The sequence below is a fragment of the Xiphias gladius genome, chromosome 2 (genome assembly GCF_016859285.1).
Source record: "Xiphias gladius isolate SHS-SW01 ecotype Sanya breed wild chromosome 2, ASM1685928v1, whole genome shotgun sequence".
NCBI lineage: Eukaryota > Metazoa > Chordata > Actinopteri > Istiophoriformes > Xiphiidae > Xiphias > Xiphias gladius.
In genome coordinates, this window is record NC_053401.1 from 8265194 (window position 1) to 8281323 (window position 16130).

The 16130-nt window shown below is 42.5% G+C and overlaps 1 protein-coding gene across 1 annotated transcript in view; it reads right to left on the reverse strand.

Moving 5' to 3' along the window:
• The window catches only part of pcloa (piccolo presynaptic cytomatrix protein a), a 55971-nt gene extending 40059 nt beyond the window's left edge, over positions 1 to 15912 (reverse strand). The window contains exons 1-3 of the mRNA XM_040152838.1: positions 15458 to 15912; positions 12139 to 13111; positions 9400 to 10431 (exon numbers count right to left, since the gene is read on the reverse strand). Of these exons, the coding sequence (XP_040008772.1) occupies positions 9400 to 10431; positions 12139 to 13111; positions 15458 to 15669 (2217 nt within the window). The 5' untranslated portion in view covers positions 15670 to 15912. The remainder of the gene's footprint in view (positions 1 to 9399; positions 10432 to 12138; positions 13112 to 15457) is intronic.
• Positions 15913 to 16130: the final 218 nt, after the last annotated feature.

A 16130-nucleotide genomic window follows, 5' to 3' on the forward strand; every position in this document is an offset into this window, starting at 1 on the left:
TGTTTAAGTGTGCAGGACCTATTGTGTGGACAAATACGAAAGTATTCTCATCTTACTCTTGGCAAGAGAGAAAGTACGCATATTTTGTCGTTTGATGTTGGGCATCCCTCTATAGACGATACTGGTGTTTTCAATCTATATGTTAATATATGTGAGTATTTATTACTGCACTGGAAAGTAAATATTGAACACTTTGTTCTCTTAACCAAGATAAAGAGCAGATTATTTAGTTAGCATGCAATAACTACAGCTCCCATGGAGCTTTAACAGTGCTTCATGACTCATGGGATATGATGTTGATGAATGCGAACAAACAGAAACACCATTTATCACACACTCCGTTATCACATGATATGGAGATTTTTATCCCGATAAAATCTGCAGCCATATCACATAGGGAAACATTCTTTGAAATAAGTTGTGAAAATTGCTTTTCAGACTGACCATGTCCCTATAATTAGATCTATATCATGGCTTAGCAACACTTATGTTCAGATACATCAAAGACCATATAAGTTAAGTAAAATACAATATAATTCTTATTATATTAATAATAAGGCTTTTGAGAGGCCATTGTCCTTTCTGCACTGCTAAATTCACCTTACAGTGCTAAAGCTCTTGCTAAAATTAAAATCTGGAAGTTGCTACCCTTTTCTAATTACTGTTGCTGAGTGGCCAACTTAATTATAATGCACTAGACTGCAGGCAGAACATCAGCTCCTTTGTAAGCCAAAAAAGATCTTTGTCCAAATAAATGTCCCACGTTATAGATGTTCCCTTCTCTGGGTTCAATGTGCTGTATGCACCTTTTCCAAGTGATCCCTGCACATGTGTTGATGTAATTCTCATTGAAATCATGAAACCAAAATGTATGTGAGTGGTGATAGCCTCAAGGTTGGAGAACTGGGCTTGAAACCAACGGACTGTTGGCTTTAATCCCAAAATAAGCAGCAAAATATGGGTTGTGAAGTTGAATAAATCGAATGCTGCTGTCAAAAAGCCTCTGAGTAAAAGTACTTTTAACCCTCAGCTGCTTAGTAACCAGCGCTAGAGGACTGTGGTTGTACTGGTCAGATCCCAGATGGGTATGTGTATAACCAAATGTGAGTGAAGCAGAGTGCTGCAGGAAACCAGAGTAAGCCTCCTGAGAAAAAAAATTCCCTGGATAAATGAAGATTGAACAAAAGTTAATTATCCAATTCTGTATACAAATCATTTACCTGGCTCAAACCTGACAGATGACAAACAAGAGCCTGAATGTTTCTGTTCTCTCTTGACAAGAATGTCAGGCTATGTCACTCCACTGTGGATTGATATTCCCCTGCCAGATAATTGAATGAGTGCCAGAAGAGAGAGCGAGAACAAGTATGTTTGTGTGTACAAGTCTATGTTTTTAAAGTGGATCTGATACAAAAAGTCTCAGACAGGGCCCATATATACTCTCAGCAAGGGATTAAGGAGAGAGACACATTTGTTTCAGGACAATTTCTGTCTGCATCTTTGTTTGTTTATCCACAACCCACTTCATAATCTGTCCACATGTGTCAGCTTCCCATCTGAAATAGAAGAAGCTGAGTTTTACGTAAAACACTCAAAGGATTTCAAGCTGGTTTTCTTTCTTTTGTCAATAGCTCTGAAGTATCATTATATAAAAAACAAAACAAAAAAGAAGCTCTTGGCTTAGGCTTCCAGTCCCTTAGTCATCTTACATATCATATATCACACAATGGGTACTTTTATTCAAAGAGACATACAGCAAAAAATATGTTTGTATATTTAGTTAAGATGGCCACCCTGGGAATAAATCCTTCAGTCCCTGTAATCCTAGCTGTTTAAAGTTCCACTAATCAATATTCTTTTATATTAACAATCAAATCACATGACTACATGTAATGTGAGGCTGTTGCAGCGATGAAACCACAGAAAATCATCACCAAAGTCCGCAGCTTTACACAGCTTTTGAGTCTCTTTTAGTGCCATGCTTTATAGCCTGCAAATTTACAGTATGGGTCTAACTCACATCAACCCCATTCTCAGCATGTCGTGTTACACGTCAATCCACGTCAACTGTAAATCTATTTGTTTTCCATTTTTATCACTACCAAGCTAATCAGTGCAGGTGGAAAGACGAAAAGTTGCCGGAGAAGGGGAGGGAGGAGAGAACGGAGAAAAAAGAGGCAGTGGGGGGACAGTAAGATCCAGACCCAATTGTCCTTTCAGTGAAAAGGTTGGACTTACTGAGCTGCGGGTCTTGGTTGACCAAAACATTTGGAATCTTGCTGTTGTTTTAAATGAGATAGGGCGTAAAAGGAAGAGACACCCATTGAGAGAGAAGGGGCTGTGTTTATGTTTACCTGTCAATTAACTGACAGGCTAGCGTGTTTGAAAACAAAGAATGCTAACTGCCATGGCTTTGTATTCAACAGCAGTGTTCAAATTAACCTGTGAAATAAAAATCTATAATTTATATTTTATATAAACAGTATGACCCTACCACCATCTAAAGTACCACAAAAACATGTTTTGTATATGTAAAATTAGTACTTTTTGTGTTTTGACATGTATTGCATACTTACATGAAATATACTGTACGAGGTACTTTGATTTATGCAAATATTACATATATGGAATACACAAACAATACAATATATGTTATAAAATACCATGTACAAATAAAAATTATGTAATAAAACATACATGTTTCAGTCAAATATTAAAATATAAAACTGGTTAGATTGGTCATCCAACAGCATCCAGCGTCATCAATACCAGAACTGGCTAATCATGTACCTGCTATCAATAAATATGATGCCACTTTTGAATGCCATGATTATATTCGGATGCTACTGAGAAATGTTACATATATATCACCAATGTAATAAAGGATAATTGCTAAACTGGTAAATTTTCTGAAGAAATTTATTTAGAAATTCACTTTTCTCTAACTGGTGTGGAAAAAAAGACACTGGAAGGTCCTCAGCAACAAGCAGCTGCATTTAAAAAAAAATCTGTTTCTCTTAATGGAGAAAAAAGACAAAGCTGTGATTACATCTGAATAAAAGTAGAAGAAAATCTTTTTTAAATGATGTAGACCACACAGGTCTGGAGTTTAAGTTAATGAAAATATTCACAAATTAAATATCACTTGCAAAACGGTTTAGACATTACCATATTAGATAGTTTCTTACGACCGTTCAACTCTAGTAGCAACAAGGAAAATTTCTACCCTAACAATCCTAACTGATGACAGTAATTCAATGCAGTGATTCAAGTCTAATCAAATCAACTCAACTCAGGAGCATGCCACAGAGAACCAATGCTATGTTGAGTTCAAGTGATTTCAAATGTTGACTCCTTCCTAAACTCTCTCAAAATCTTGTATGATGTTACAATTCTCGCTTCACCAGATGTTTCTGCTTGACGGTAAATTCTGCCTTTGGGTGACACAGGCATGCTGAAACAAACCATAATAGTCAGGTTGTCATGGTCTGCACTGCTCAGGGCAGCATGGGTTGGCACCCATATCCTTTGTGAAACCTTGCCCGCGCTGCACTCCCTTTACCATATTTCTGTAAATCTTCCATCAAGATGAAAAGCACTACTTTAAATATGGGGGGGGGCTAATCCACTTGCCTCTCAGGTTTTCTAAAGCACGAAAGTGATTTTTGAACTTGAAGCCATTTCCTAATCCGGGCTCTGCTGCTGGCCTCACCTACTGAATTACAATTTTTAGGGAGGAAGCCAGAGCCAGACACTCCGTCCACAGAGCCAACTTGCCTTTTCAACCCAAATTAGTCTTTTTCCTGTCACTGTAGTAAAGCACTTGTTGAGGGGTAGAGAGAGCAACTATAGTAGGGTTGTATACACAACAGCCTGTGCAAACTAGATGAGACCACTTCCAGAATGTGTGTGTTTTGAAGTATCTGTGTGTTTTCTGCCTGCCTGTCCTTGCCTCTCTGTCTCACCAGGGCTCAGTGCTGGCACACATGACTTCTTGGCTTTTTTCCCCTCTTTCTTGGCACCAAAGGCTCAGTGGCTAAAATGTGGCCCTTGCTAAGCAAACAAGCACCAGTAAATTAGAAAACTGGATAATTGGAAATCATTGTGGAGTGGAGCTGGAGGGGGAGCTGAGTGAAAAGGAAGAGAGAGTCCATTTGCAATGCCTGAGGAGAGTTAATTTCAATCAGCTAATTTTAAAACAATGGTAAACCACTTGTCATAGCTTGAAAAAAGGTCCCAGACCTGGTAAATATGATGGACAATTTCTCAGGCAAAACAGGCATATAATATGTACAGTATATTCCTAGTCATGTACCAGCATTTACACTGCCAAATGAGCTAAACTGCTTCTCCAACAGTCAGGCATATTCTTTTTTCAAAGCACTGCACACACATACACACACAAAACACCTTAATGTCTAAAAATACTATTCATTTCCGGCCTTCCGAGGTGGTCATGTGGGGGTCTCCGTGGCTGCCTGGTGCAGCAGAAAGACCCTTTCAAAAGGAGGAAATATGAAAGAGGGAACACAAAAGAGCTATAAAAGACACTGGGGAGAGAGAGAAAGAGAGAAAAAAAAGCTAGAGAGAGAGAGAGCTGCCCTGCAGTCGCTTGTGTTCTCCCCTTTGTGGCTCTCTTCTGTGGATGTGACTATTTTTGTACACTTCAGCCTCCCAGGCAAGTCATGGGAAAGCTGTTAGATGACTGGACTGTATGGAGCACATACAGACTAACCTGAGTTATACACAAACAGGATTCAAACTACCGTAAACAACAGATTCCTATAACCACTGGGTTGTATACAAAGGAACTGATATAAAGAAGAAAAAAACTAATTACACCATGCTGAGGTTGAAACCGTACCTTTTGCTGTATGTGTGCGTATGACAGTTGGATAATGCTGAGGCTACATGTCCATGTGTGTATGTATGACCACCGAACCTGCATCTGCCAGTGCAGACTGTGGAGGGGTTCAGACTGTGGGAGGAGGCATGGGCATGACCATAAAATAACAATGAGGAGGGGAGGACACAGGAAGAACCACGCAGTGAGCGTGGTGTATAAGCACGTCGGGCCTTAGGGACTGAGGATGCTCAGGACATGGGCATACCAACAAAAACAGGAATGCACAAAAAAAAACATACGCAGTAACACTTGGTTTTGTCAACTGCAAGGACGGTGAATCAGCTTAAATTCACTCCATGGCTTCACCTAACCTTAACTAAAATTGTTACATGCCTTAACCGAATCCTAAGCATGATTCTAACATTCCTTAACATTCATAAAAAAACAAGTTGTAAAATAAATCTTCGTCGGCACCTGCTTTTTATCCCAAGGTGTCCAAAGCTGCCTTGAAGATTTACCCAGTTTTCGTGAGTTAAAAAAATGTAAGAAAGTATTGGGATTTTTTGTCACTGCAACCATGCAGCATCTCAACAGTCCTATCATCACCGTCAATGCCGATCTGGTGACTGGATCTCTAGCCAAAGATACAGCACTGTATCTCTAATCACCCATGGTGATGGTTTATTGTTACGTGGCCTCTTAGGGCTTAAGTAATTATGAAGGGAGCAAAGGAGGAGTGACAAAGTCCGTTATCCTTGGTCTAGGTGATACGGGATGTAGCTCACACTTCCTCTCTTATCTGGACTCTTTGATTTGTGCTTGTTAGCAAAGTGGTGCCTCTCCCATTTTACGTAAGACTTCTCCGACAAGAACACTCATTACTGATAAGGGCAACATGACATGGAGCCTGAGCTGTGGTAACATTTCTGAGCAGCACTAGGCGCAGGCACACATTTACAGACTTCCTTATATCAAAGGGAGAAAAGCAGAGGGGTAGCACCACTAAGGGAGAGTGAGAGGAAACACTGTGTTTAAAAGGAGGATAAGCACCAAAGAAACCACAGGCATTAAGTGAGTTCCCCTACATCTTATAAATTTAGGGGGAAGAGATTAAAGGATACAGAGAAAGAAGACATAAAAAGGAAGGAAAAGGTGACAAGAAAATAAAAGAGGTTAAAAGGTAGACAAAGATGGAGGGCTGTGATGGGAAGGAAGGAAGAAAGAGAAACCATCAAGTTGAGTGCTGCTCCTTCTGGGGTGCCTGTTTTCACGACTCATATTGATGGGGATTAAGCACAGTAACCTGAGTCTAGGATCAAGCCTCGATAGAAATGACAGGCTTCCTGTTGCCCTTTAAATCCTTTTAGGAAACAGATTATACACACACACACACACACAGACACACACACACACACACACACACACACACACACACACACACACACACATGTGTAGACACATACAGTATGCATGCACTCTCAACCTTCAGTATTTCAATAGAAAGAAATACAGAAATTTAGTTCAATAGACCTCAAAAAGCCTAAATTCTCACATGTATGCAGACATATGGTGGTGATGAAAAGTCATTAAAACAAGCCACACACCTACAGTATTCAAGCTCACACAAACTTGCCCAGTCTACGTCATACTGGATAACTCATCAATCTTGCAAATAAAACATACTGTTCTGTACACACACACACACACACACACACACACACACACACACACACACACACACACACACACACACACACACACACACACACACACACACACACACACACACACACGCGTACACCCATTGACATACACACACTCTGACCCACTCAGATGCGTCAGCAAATAAACCCTTGCTGACAGCCGACATTATGACAGTGGATGACACAGAAGCGAGGCACACTATGTAGGGGGTAGATGACTCAACCAAGGTGTTGCGTGTGTGTGTGTGTGTGTGTGTGTGTGTGTGTGTGTGTGTGTGTGTCTTCTACAGAATATTCCAATAGGAACTAATTTACCTTGTTCTCAGGTTCAACCACATCCTATTATTTTCACTGAATGATTAAACTTATTTAGGCCTGCATGAGTCAAAAATGATCATTATTCTTGTACCAATGACTAGCTCCATCATTCTTAAAAAACAAAACTAAGCTGATGATTTTGGCTTTCATACAAGATTTTATTAAAAGGATTAATATATATCCATATAGAGCATCAGTGGCTTGGATGCCCATCTCTCCAGCATAATTACATTTCTCCCCGTGCTTGGCCTTGGTTCAGTTATCTGCAGTTCAGCATTTCCCAGCGAGCCTGTACAATTAAGAGCTGCAGAAAAGGACAAGAAACCTAAAACTTAAAAGAACTCGAGACTTTAATCGTGCTGTCACTACTGTAAACAAATGGGAGCCATCTTGTTTTGGAATGCTAACCGTGGGGCAGTGGACGATTTAATTCATAACGCTGAACATTCATTACTGTATTGCAAGGCAACGAATAAATACCCTCCGATCTTTTGTGATGATGCAACAACACACAACTATGTTAAGGGCATGGAGGATCAAACTATAAACTATAAATTCTAGCTTTTCCAGTCAAGGATACATTATGACATTTCAAACAGTTTTTTAAAGAAATAGTTTGACATTTTTGGGAAATACGTCTATTCGTTTTCTGGCAGAGAGTTAGATGAGAAGCTTGATACCAGTCTAACTCTGTGTACAGAGCCCGGCTCAGTCCAAATATATCAAAATTAGTCTACCAGCACCTCTAAAGTTAATCTGTACAAAAACTTAAGTGTAAAAAACAACAATTCACTGTTTTAAAAGGTGGTTATTTGCAAGACTTTGTGTATCTACTGCTTCAAGCTAAGAAATAGCAGTTTCCTCTTGTTTCCATGCTTAATGTTAACCAAAGCCATCGGGTTGCTAGATGCAGCCTTATTTTTAACGGAAAAACTTGAGAGTGGTATCAATCTTGTAATCTAACTCTTTGCCAAAAAGCAAATAAGTCTATTTCGCAAAATGTCAAATTATTCCTTCAAAAAGGTTCACAGACAGCGCTATACTGGCTTATACAATGTGTGAACAATGTGTACCTTCTCACATCTGTAGGTATCAGCTTCTGACTCATACTAACAGAAAGCAAAGGGAAGTCTACATCCCTTAGAAAATCAATATTCTTTTGCCAGATATATTTCTACAAAATAAAAGTTCATTTCCCATGAGAATTTGGCAGTTCCTGTACATAGCGGTGGTGGAGTTCATTCCCGGCTTAGATCTGCTCGCTTTTACAGAGGGCTCTTCAGAGAGCCAGAAATACACAGCAGATTACTAAAGAAACATTTAAACCACAGGCTAACAAACACGTTAACACGTGGAGCCAGGACAGAGCTGCTGATTGACAAACACGTGACTGTAACCTGAATCGCGTGACCATGTCAAGAGGATATAATCAAATATCCTACTGTAACTGACCTATAGCTTTTGTTCATTTAACTATGTGTGGCTTCTAATTTTCAATGAATGTGTAAGACTGTTATGAATGATGCAGTATATAGATAATAACTAGGATACTTCACATGGAAAAATAACTGGGTGTAGTATATAGAATATGTTTTGCCTGCATGCTGACAATCAACTCAGCTGCACCTTTTGGCCTCCGTTCCCATAAAATACTGCTCCTACACTATAGAGTACCATCTGTTCTGTGGAACTCAACACACAGTCTTGTGATGGTGCTTCCATATGAGAGAACACACCGCAGCAACACCTGCAAACCAGTCCCCACAACTCGGGAGATAAGCAGGCCAAAAGTGTTTGGTTTCCATGTCATCATTAGGCAAGCAAAGACAATGAATGAGCACACTCACATACGCAAACACACACAGCAAACACTTGCATGTGCATTCACATATTTTCATACAAGCACGCGTCTGATTTCAGAATAAAAGAAATACCGTCCGTGGGATGAAACTTGTGCAGTTTGTATACAAGGCATACAACAAACAAACGCACGCACATACGCACACAGTACAAACACACACACACACACACACACACACACACAAACACACACAGTATTCAGTTTCAGACTCAAGTGTCAATTGTTTGAAGTGCTCTTTAATGATGAGACATCGATTTAAACAACCTAATTTATCTTCACATTTCTGCCTGCCCTCTCTACTAAAGAAAGCTTGGTAGTAAGGAGACTGGCATTTTAAAATGCAGCTTAATTGACCACATCCATTCATTCAGTGTTCAAACGTACTAATGTCATGCAGTGTCTATTTGGGTTAAACTAATGTACTTAGTACAACTAATAACATGCTATCCTCATTTCAGAGTACATTGCTAGATGCTTGTGGGAAAAATGCACAGCTGAAAACCAGCTCCTGATGGTATCTCTACAGTGACCTATTTCAATGAAACATCTAGAGGATGTTTGCGTTCTATTTATATACGACAGAATGCATAAATTACTGGTAGGTGCAGTGCGTTGAAAGCACAGTTTGCTGTTGGGCTTTAGAAAACTTCAACAATAATATGGTTTCTTACCTCTCCTAAGTGAGGAGTGGGATTGAATCCACACAGATTGCACACTGTCTTCTCGCACTCAGTGCAGAGGCTGTAGTTGGGCGTGTCTGATGATCCAATGTTCAGCTCCACATTACAGAGAGGGCAGCTTTCCTTGGTTGTTGAGGCTGGGGCAGGTGCAGGATCAGCCGCTGAGGCCTTCTCTTCCTGCTCCACAGAAAGGGTTCTGGGGGGTTTCCTGGATTTGGCAGGTGGGGTGTCAGGAGCAGAGTCCGAATCAGGGGGAGATCCAGGCGCAGAGAAGGGGGAGTCAGGTGGGGAGCCGGGGCCTGAGTCAGGAGGAGAACCCGGTCCAGAGTCAGGAGAATCTGGAGGTGACCCAGGTGGAGAATCCACTGCCTTTTCGTCCTCTCCGGTGACAAGATTGGTGGCTGAGTTCAAGAGGGACGATCCAAAGCTGAACATCTGAGAAGCAGCAGCGGGAGGTTTTGCGGATTCTGTCAGCCCTCCAAAACCTCCAAACAACTTCCCAGCCACTGACTCCTCCTGTTTTGTTGGAGACTGTGCTTGAGGCTTTGACGATTCCATCAAACCACCAAAACCGCCAAACAGTTTCCCTGTAACGGAATCGGCAGCTTGTGAGGCAGCCGCAGGAGGTTTAGCTGCATCTGTCAGGCCTCCTAAACTGATACCTCCTAACCCCCCAAAGAAGCTGGACTCTTGTTTGGGCTTAGCTGGAGACTGCTGGGGAGTTGACTTCTGCTGAATGGGGCGACCTGTCTTGGGATCAATTTTGGGGGATCCTACTGAGGATCCCGGGGAAAGAGGTCCTGGAGAGGTAGAACCTGGGGATTTCTGCTTAGGCGTGGTTGGTGGCGTTAATCCTTGGTCGGTAGTACTCTGCTGCTTCATCAGCAGTTTGCCAGGCTTGCCAGGTGCCTGTCTCTGGGGTGAAGGCGGGGCCGAGCCTTGTTTGGGCTTCGTCATGCCAGGGGGATCCATACCTCCCATCGCTCGCTGCATCTGGCAGTTCAGACATAGCCACTCTTTACCCTGTGCATGAAACAAAAGATGGGCTAGATTTGAATAGAACAGATTTACATACTGTTGTGAGCACAGACATCAATGGCATGTGTAATTACTGTATATACAAACGCAAGCATAACCAATTAAGCCCCTAAATTAACCATTTTCTTTGTGTTTAGCATAAAATAAAGACAAATTCAGAGATATGTCTATTACTTAGTGTTTCAAATAATACTGAATCCTGTTTTCCCCCAGTCAAATTGCTTCTTCATAGCATGAGAGAATTCAAATCTGGCAACAGTTACATAAATACATATAAGCCAAAAAAGCGCAGTGGATATCTAAATTCAGGCAATACTGATATTGTTGTGAATTTTTCACATTAAATGTTTGTTTCTTATTAATTTAGAAGAAAAATAGGCCACTTCTACATGACTGTTTCAGTTCAGCAGTAATTAAGTCTGTAACCCAGAATAATATTTTTCCTGACTCTTAGCAGAAAGGCAAGTACTATTTGTGTATAGATGCCTTTTAATCATCCATTTATCAGAGCGCTGTGTATGTTTAGACCATGATAATCAGTTGCATTCATTGTCTTTGTTCCGACCACACAGTGTATCTCAACACCCGTTCCCGAAAAAGCCTGGCTACACCACTTCGGTCATTGTTTAGTGTTAGGTTATCGCCTTGGGTTCCAGTGTGTGCAAACTACAGTGTTTAAAATAGCCAGTGTTGACAGTTTGATCACTATCTAGAACAGAACAATGTGTGTATACTACAGTATACTATACTGTAACTGCAAATAGCGTTTAACCTGTAGAGACCTCATTCAGGATTCAAATTCAAAGAAAATCCACCATTGATCAGTCTGCAAAAGAATTGACCCCAACTGCATAGTAACAAATCCTGAGGAGATGCTCAAGCAGAACGAACCGGTCATTCTGCTATGCTGTAATCTTGGCCCACCAGCGTTTACCATCCATGTGTGACTGAGTCTCCTCACTGGCTGGCACAGTATCTTCCTGTGGCCATGACATGAGTCACCTTGATCAACATTCCCTAGGTCCATATGGTCCCTCTGCTGCTCAAATCATTTGCCACTCTTATGAGATGCATTCCCTCTGCCAGGCTCAGAGAAGAGCAATATGCTGCTAACAGGCTACAGTTGGATCCCACTATACTGTAAAAATGTGCACCCTAACAAATTATTTGGTCTAATTTTGCATGCTTATTGTTTTATCTAACAACTGAAACATATTAATCTTCAATAATTTCCAATGTTCCCAACTCAGTTTGACAATTTTGACAGTTTCATCTGTACCTGTATCATGGAGTCATTTTATGATGTTGATTAAACTAAAAACTACATCTTAAGTCTGCTTGAAGTCTGCTTAAGTCTGCTTGAACCGTAAATGAGTTTAGGATGATATTTTTAAAGTGTAATGTGGACAGAACAAACTGACTACATAATTTGATGTGTCACACACAGAAAATGTAATAATGTGTGACCTTTCCCCAACCTCTGCCATCAGTAACATGGATTACCTTGTGTATGATTAGATAAATACCAGTCAGGAATTTTGTATGACCAGATACTTATCATTTGGAAAACTGATTCTGACATATACAAAACACTTAGATCAATGTAAGTCATTACCAGACCTTTTTAAAACCAGAGTCAAAATAAACTTACAAAAACAAACTCACAAAAGAAAAAAAAAATCACTCTCTTACCGCCGAGTCTGGGGGGCTGAACCCACAGAGGCTGCAGACCTGGTTCTTACACCCAGTGCATTTACTGTAATTAGGCGGGTCCTTAGACCCAGTGTTCAGCTGGGTGGTCTTACACAATGGACAAAGTCCACCTCCAGTCTTTCCAGTCCCCTGCTGACCAAGAGGCCCTCCACTCTTAGTCGGCCCCCCAGGATGAGACTCAGGGCTGGGTGGACCTTGCTGCTTGGGTCCAGGCTTCCCAGGTCCTTGTTGTGGGGGGCCGCCTTTTTGCGGGGGAGGACCACCCTGTTTGGCACCTGGACCCGGTGGTCCTTGACCTGGTTTGGGGGCCTGTTGCCCTGGAGGTCCTTGGCCTGATGGTCCCTGACCTTGCCTGGGGGCCTGGCCATGGGGTCCCTGGCCAGGAGGACCCTGGCCTGATTTGGGCCCCTGGCCTGGTGGTGCCTGACCTTGCCTGGGTCCCTGCCCAGAGGGTCCTTGCCCCGGTTTTGGCCCCTGCCCAGGGGGGCCCTGACCCTGTTTCTGGGGTCCTCTCTGCTGTGGTCCCTTTGGACCTGGCCCTTGCTGAGGGCCCTTCCCTGGTGGCTTTCCTCCCTGCTTGGACTCAGGTGCTGCAGATGGATCTCCCTCCTCCTCATCCCCAAACAGTCCAAACTTGGGGATGTTGACAGCATCGCCCATGGACGATATGGAGGAGGAGACAGAGGAAGTCATAGACGACACGGCACTGAGGGGGTTGGCCCCGCTGAGGAAGCTGGAGCCAAACATGCCAGATGACTTGGTCTCAGGGTCTTTTGGCTCCTGCCGGAATCGGGATTCAAAAAGGCTGAGGGACGAAGGGCTACGGCCTGGTGTGGACTTGCCGAGTGGACCCTGGTTGAAGGCGTCCACAGTTCGGCTCTTACTGAGACCTGTTGGGCCCCTGGAGGCCCCTACCTGCTGGGATCGCTGCTGGGCATCAGATTCTGAAGGTCTGGAAAATAGAGAAAGAACAGAGTGATAGTTTTTGTTAGCACTGCTGTTGCTGCTAATTCTTCATTTGTGTTTACTTTGGCAATGTGAGAAAATCTTATATGCCAAGTCCCCACCTACTCTCAGCTTAACCAGTGCCAAAATGAAAACAGACCTAACTGTAAACTTTACAATCTGGACAGTTCTGAAATATTCTTCAGCTCCTTTATCTACCTTATCTGTTCATTTGTGAAAGTGATTCGTTTGGTGGTGGTCAGCTGAAATGAAAACCATGAAGACTAGAAGAAACTACTGTTTCTGCACGATTATTCAGTTTTAACCTGGATTTAAAGACTCACATCAAACACATTCAGTCGTGTTTTCCAAAGTTAATACGAAAAAAATAGGCTGACAAAAATCAAAAACACAACAACATCAAATGTGTTAAGTGCCTACATGTAACTGTTTTTTAATGACTATCCATAAAGGATGTTGGACCGCAAACTAATGGTGGAAAAATGTTTCTCTTTTCTAAAGTTTATGATGTTGCAACAATCTGAATAAATACAGACAGCAATTTGGACAATTATCCCCCACTTTGTTTTATTTGTCCGATTACAGTGTCATTAATGCTTTCAATCCATTTGCCATTTTTCTTCTCAAACAACGTTTCTCAGGATATTAGCCAACTCCACTGCCTCCATGTTAACATCACTGTGCTAATAATAAAAGCTAAAACCATTGAACTAGCTCTCAGGCCCTTTCAACACATCAGTGAACATAAAATGTGTAACTAGCAGCCCTGGGCTAAAGCTGACAGGAAAGTGAATACCACCGAATGACATTGGTGGTGGTGGGGGGGGGCATGGAGTGTAGATCTCTGAGATAGAGAGGGAAATGTGTGGCTCCATGGAGGTAAGCTGAGACGTCTTTTTTAGCTCAGGCTGAGAGGCAACATACACAACCTACCCACACTCATATTGATTTGTTTTTGCATGGTTATGTGTGTATGCGACATATAGAGGTATTGGTTTCTGTTTGAAAGTCCCTGATGTTTCTGTTATTATGTCTGAGACAAATTACTTTCCCGGGCAATAAAGTTTAATGCTGTAACGAATATAGCATCTGATCTTTTTTTTTTTTTTACAAGGAGCAATGAGTAACACTTGACTTGACAGAGCAAGAGCCCAGCAAACATTTTAAGTAGCGGTGGTGCAATGCTGTGGGCCAATCCACGGCAGAGTGGATTTCAGTACCGCGGACAGCGACCGGACTGTTCTTCAGACTAGTGCCTCGACAGCAGAACATGAATTCTGACTTTTAAATAAAACAATCAGAGAGCAGCAGCAGGGGTGTCAATGAGTTATGACATTAAAGCTGCTGTTCTATTTATAGTCATATTAATATTAATGGACCCCCGCCCCCCCTCCCCATCTGTAGCTCAGATATAAATAACAATTCTCCCCCAATTGGAGCCAATTAGCAGCACCGCACATCATGGCATCCAATCTAGTATCGAGGAATCTTTCACGATTATATTGATTAAAATAGAAAAGCCGAACCACAATAGGGCTGGCAGCATGTTGTTTTCTCTGGCAGCTTTCTACCACCCCCTTTCACAACACGGCATATTTCCCACAACAGCCATTAAAATCCAATTTAACGACATTCAGGAGGACATAGTCTAAGCTGATAAAGGTGGAGAAATTGTTGCACTGGGTGTGAAGGCATCGCTCCGACGGGAAAAAAAAAAACACTGGGCACGACAGATTTTCTTACCCAGCAGGCATTTCGAAAATTTCGCACAAATACTGGGAGGTGTGTCCCTTACGCTCTGATCTCACACGGAGACACAAACCGCGGACACCGACGCGATCCACGGACGAGCTAAGACTCGTTTTTTAGACGTGAAATCTTAGAGGATCGTCTTTAAAACGAGGCTTGTGCGTCCCTGTAAAAAAAACAAAACAAAACAACAGATACACAACGCTCAGAGCGGCAGCTTATCAACGCAACGTGCCACGGCCAATATTAGAGCCGCCGTGCGCTTGATGAGAAAGACATCAGTCTTCCTCCGTCTCGCCAGATGTTAATGACAATCCATTACAGAAGAACTCTAAGAACGGATTCATTTCTTGGTGCGGCTGTGGGGGGATTTCGAATGGGCGTGAACGGACTCTCTGCCTCCTCACAGCATCTTAGACGCTTTTCCAAAAGACGCTGCACACAACCACAACACATCCACTCGTTCCGCTCTCGCGTCTCATCATCCTGTTGGTGTTGTTTTTTTTTTTTAAATGCATCAAAAAAAAGCAAAAAAAAAAAAAAAGCTGGTTTAAAAAAAAAAAAGAAAGAAAAAAAGCCCTGCCTTGCTGCAGCTGCTGCGCCTCCGGGCTGCCTGCCTTGCGCCCTTGACATGGCCGCGGCAAGCCGCCTCCTCTGCTCCTCGCTGAGTTCACTCAGGTTGACCGGGGTGCCGTCGGGGAGCCGGACAAAGCCGCCCTTCCCGTCAGGTGCCAGCCCCTCCGGTAGCCCAGAGGGCGGCCCTTCGCCTCCTTCTAGGCTCGCTTCGTTCCCCATGATCGACCCCTCCCGTCCCCTGTATTCGGATCAATGCGCGATCCGAGCTCCGTCGCGTTTTTATCTCCAAAGTGCGCAGCGAAGACCGTGTTCCGCGGTGTGTCGGAGCATCTCAGATGATTTATATTCAGCGGTCACTCTCTTTCCCTGTCCCGTCTTTCCATTTCCCTCGCTTCTCCCTGTTTTTCTGTGTCGCGCATCTCTGCATCTGCACACCACAGTTGCCACAGTTTTCCGTGAGGGGGTCTCTGGTTTATTACTGCTCACAGCCACAAAAAGGTGGTTTCCGGTAGATGTTACAAAATAAATTCCTAATTAACTGGTGTCGGTGCAGGTATTGACTTTTGTGCACTTGCAGCCAACCTACACACCATAATGCGGAACTTGCAATTAAAAGAAAAAATTTAAAATCTTAACCTTCCTATGTACAGTAAACCTCACACTGGTCGTATAATAAATGG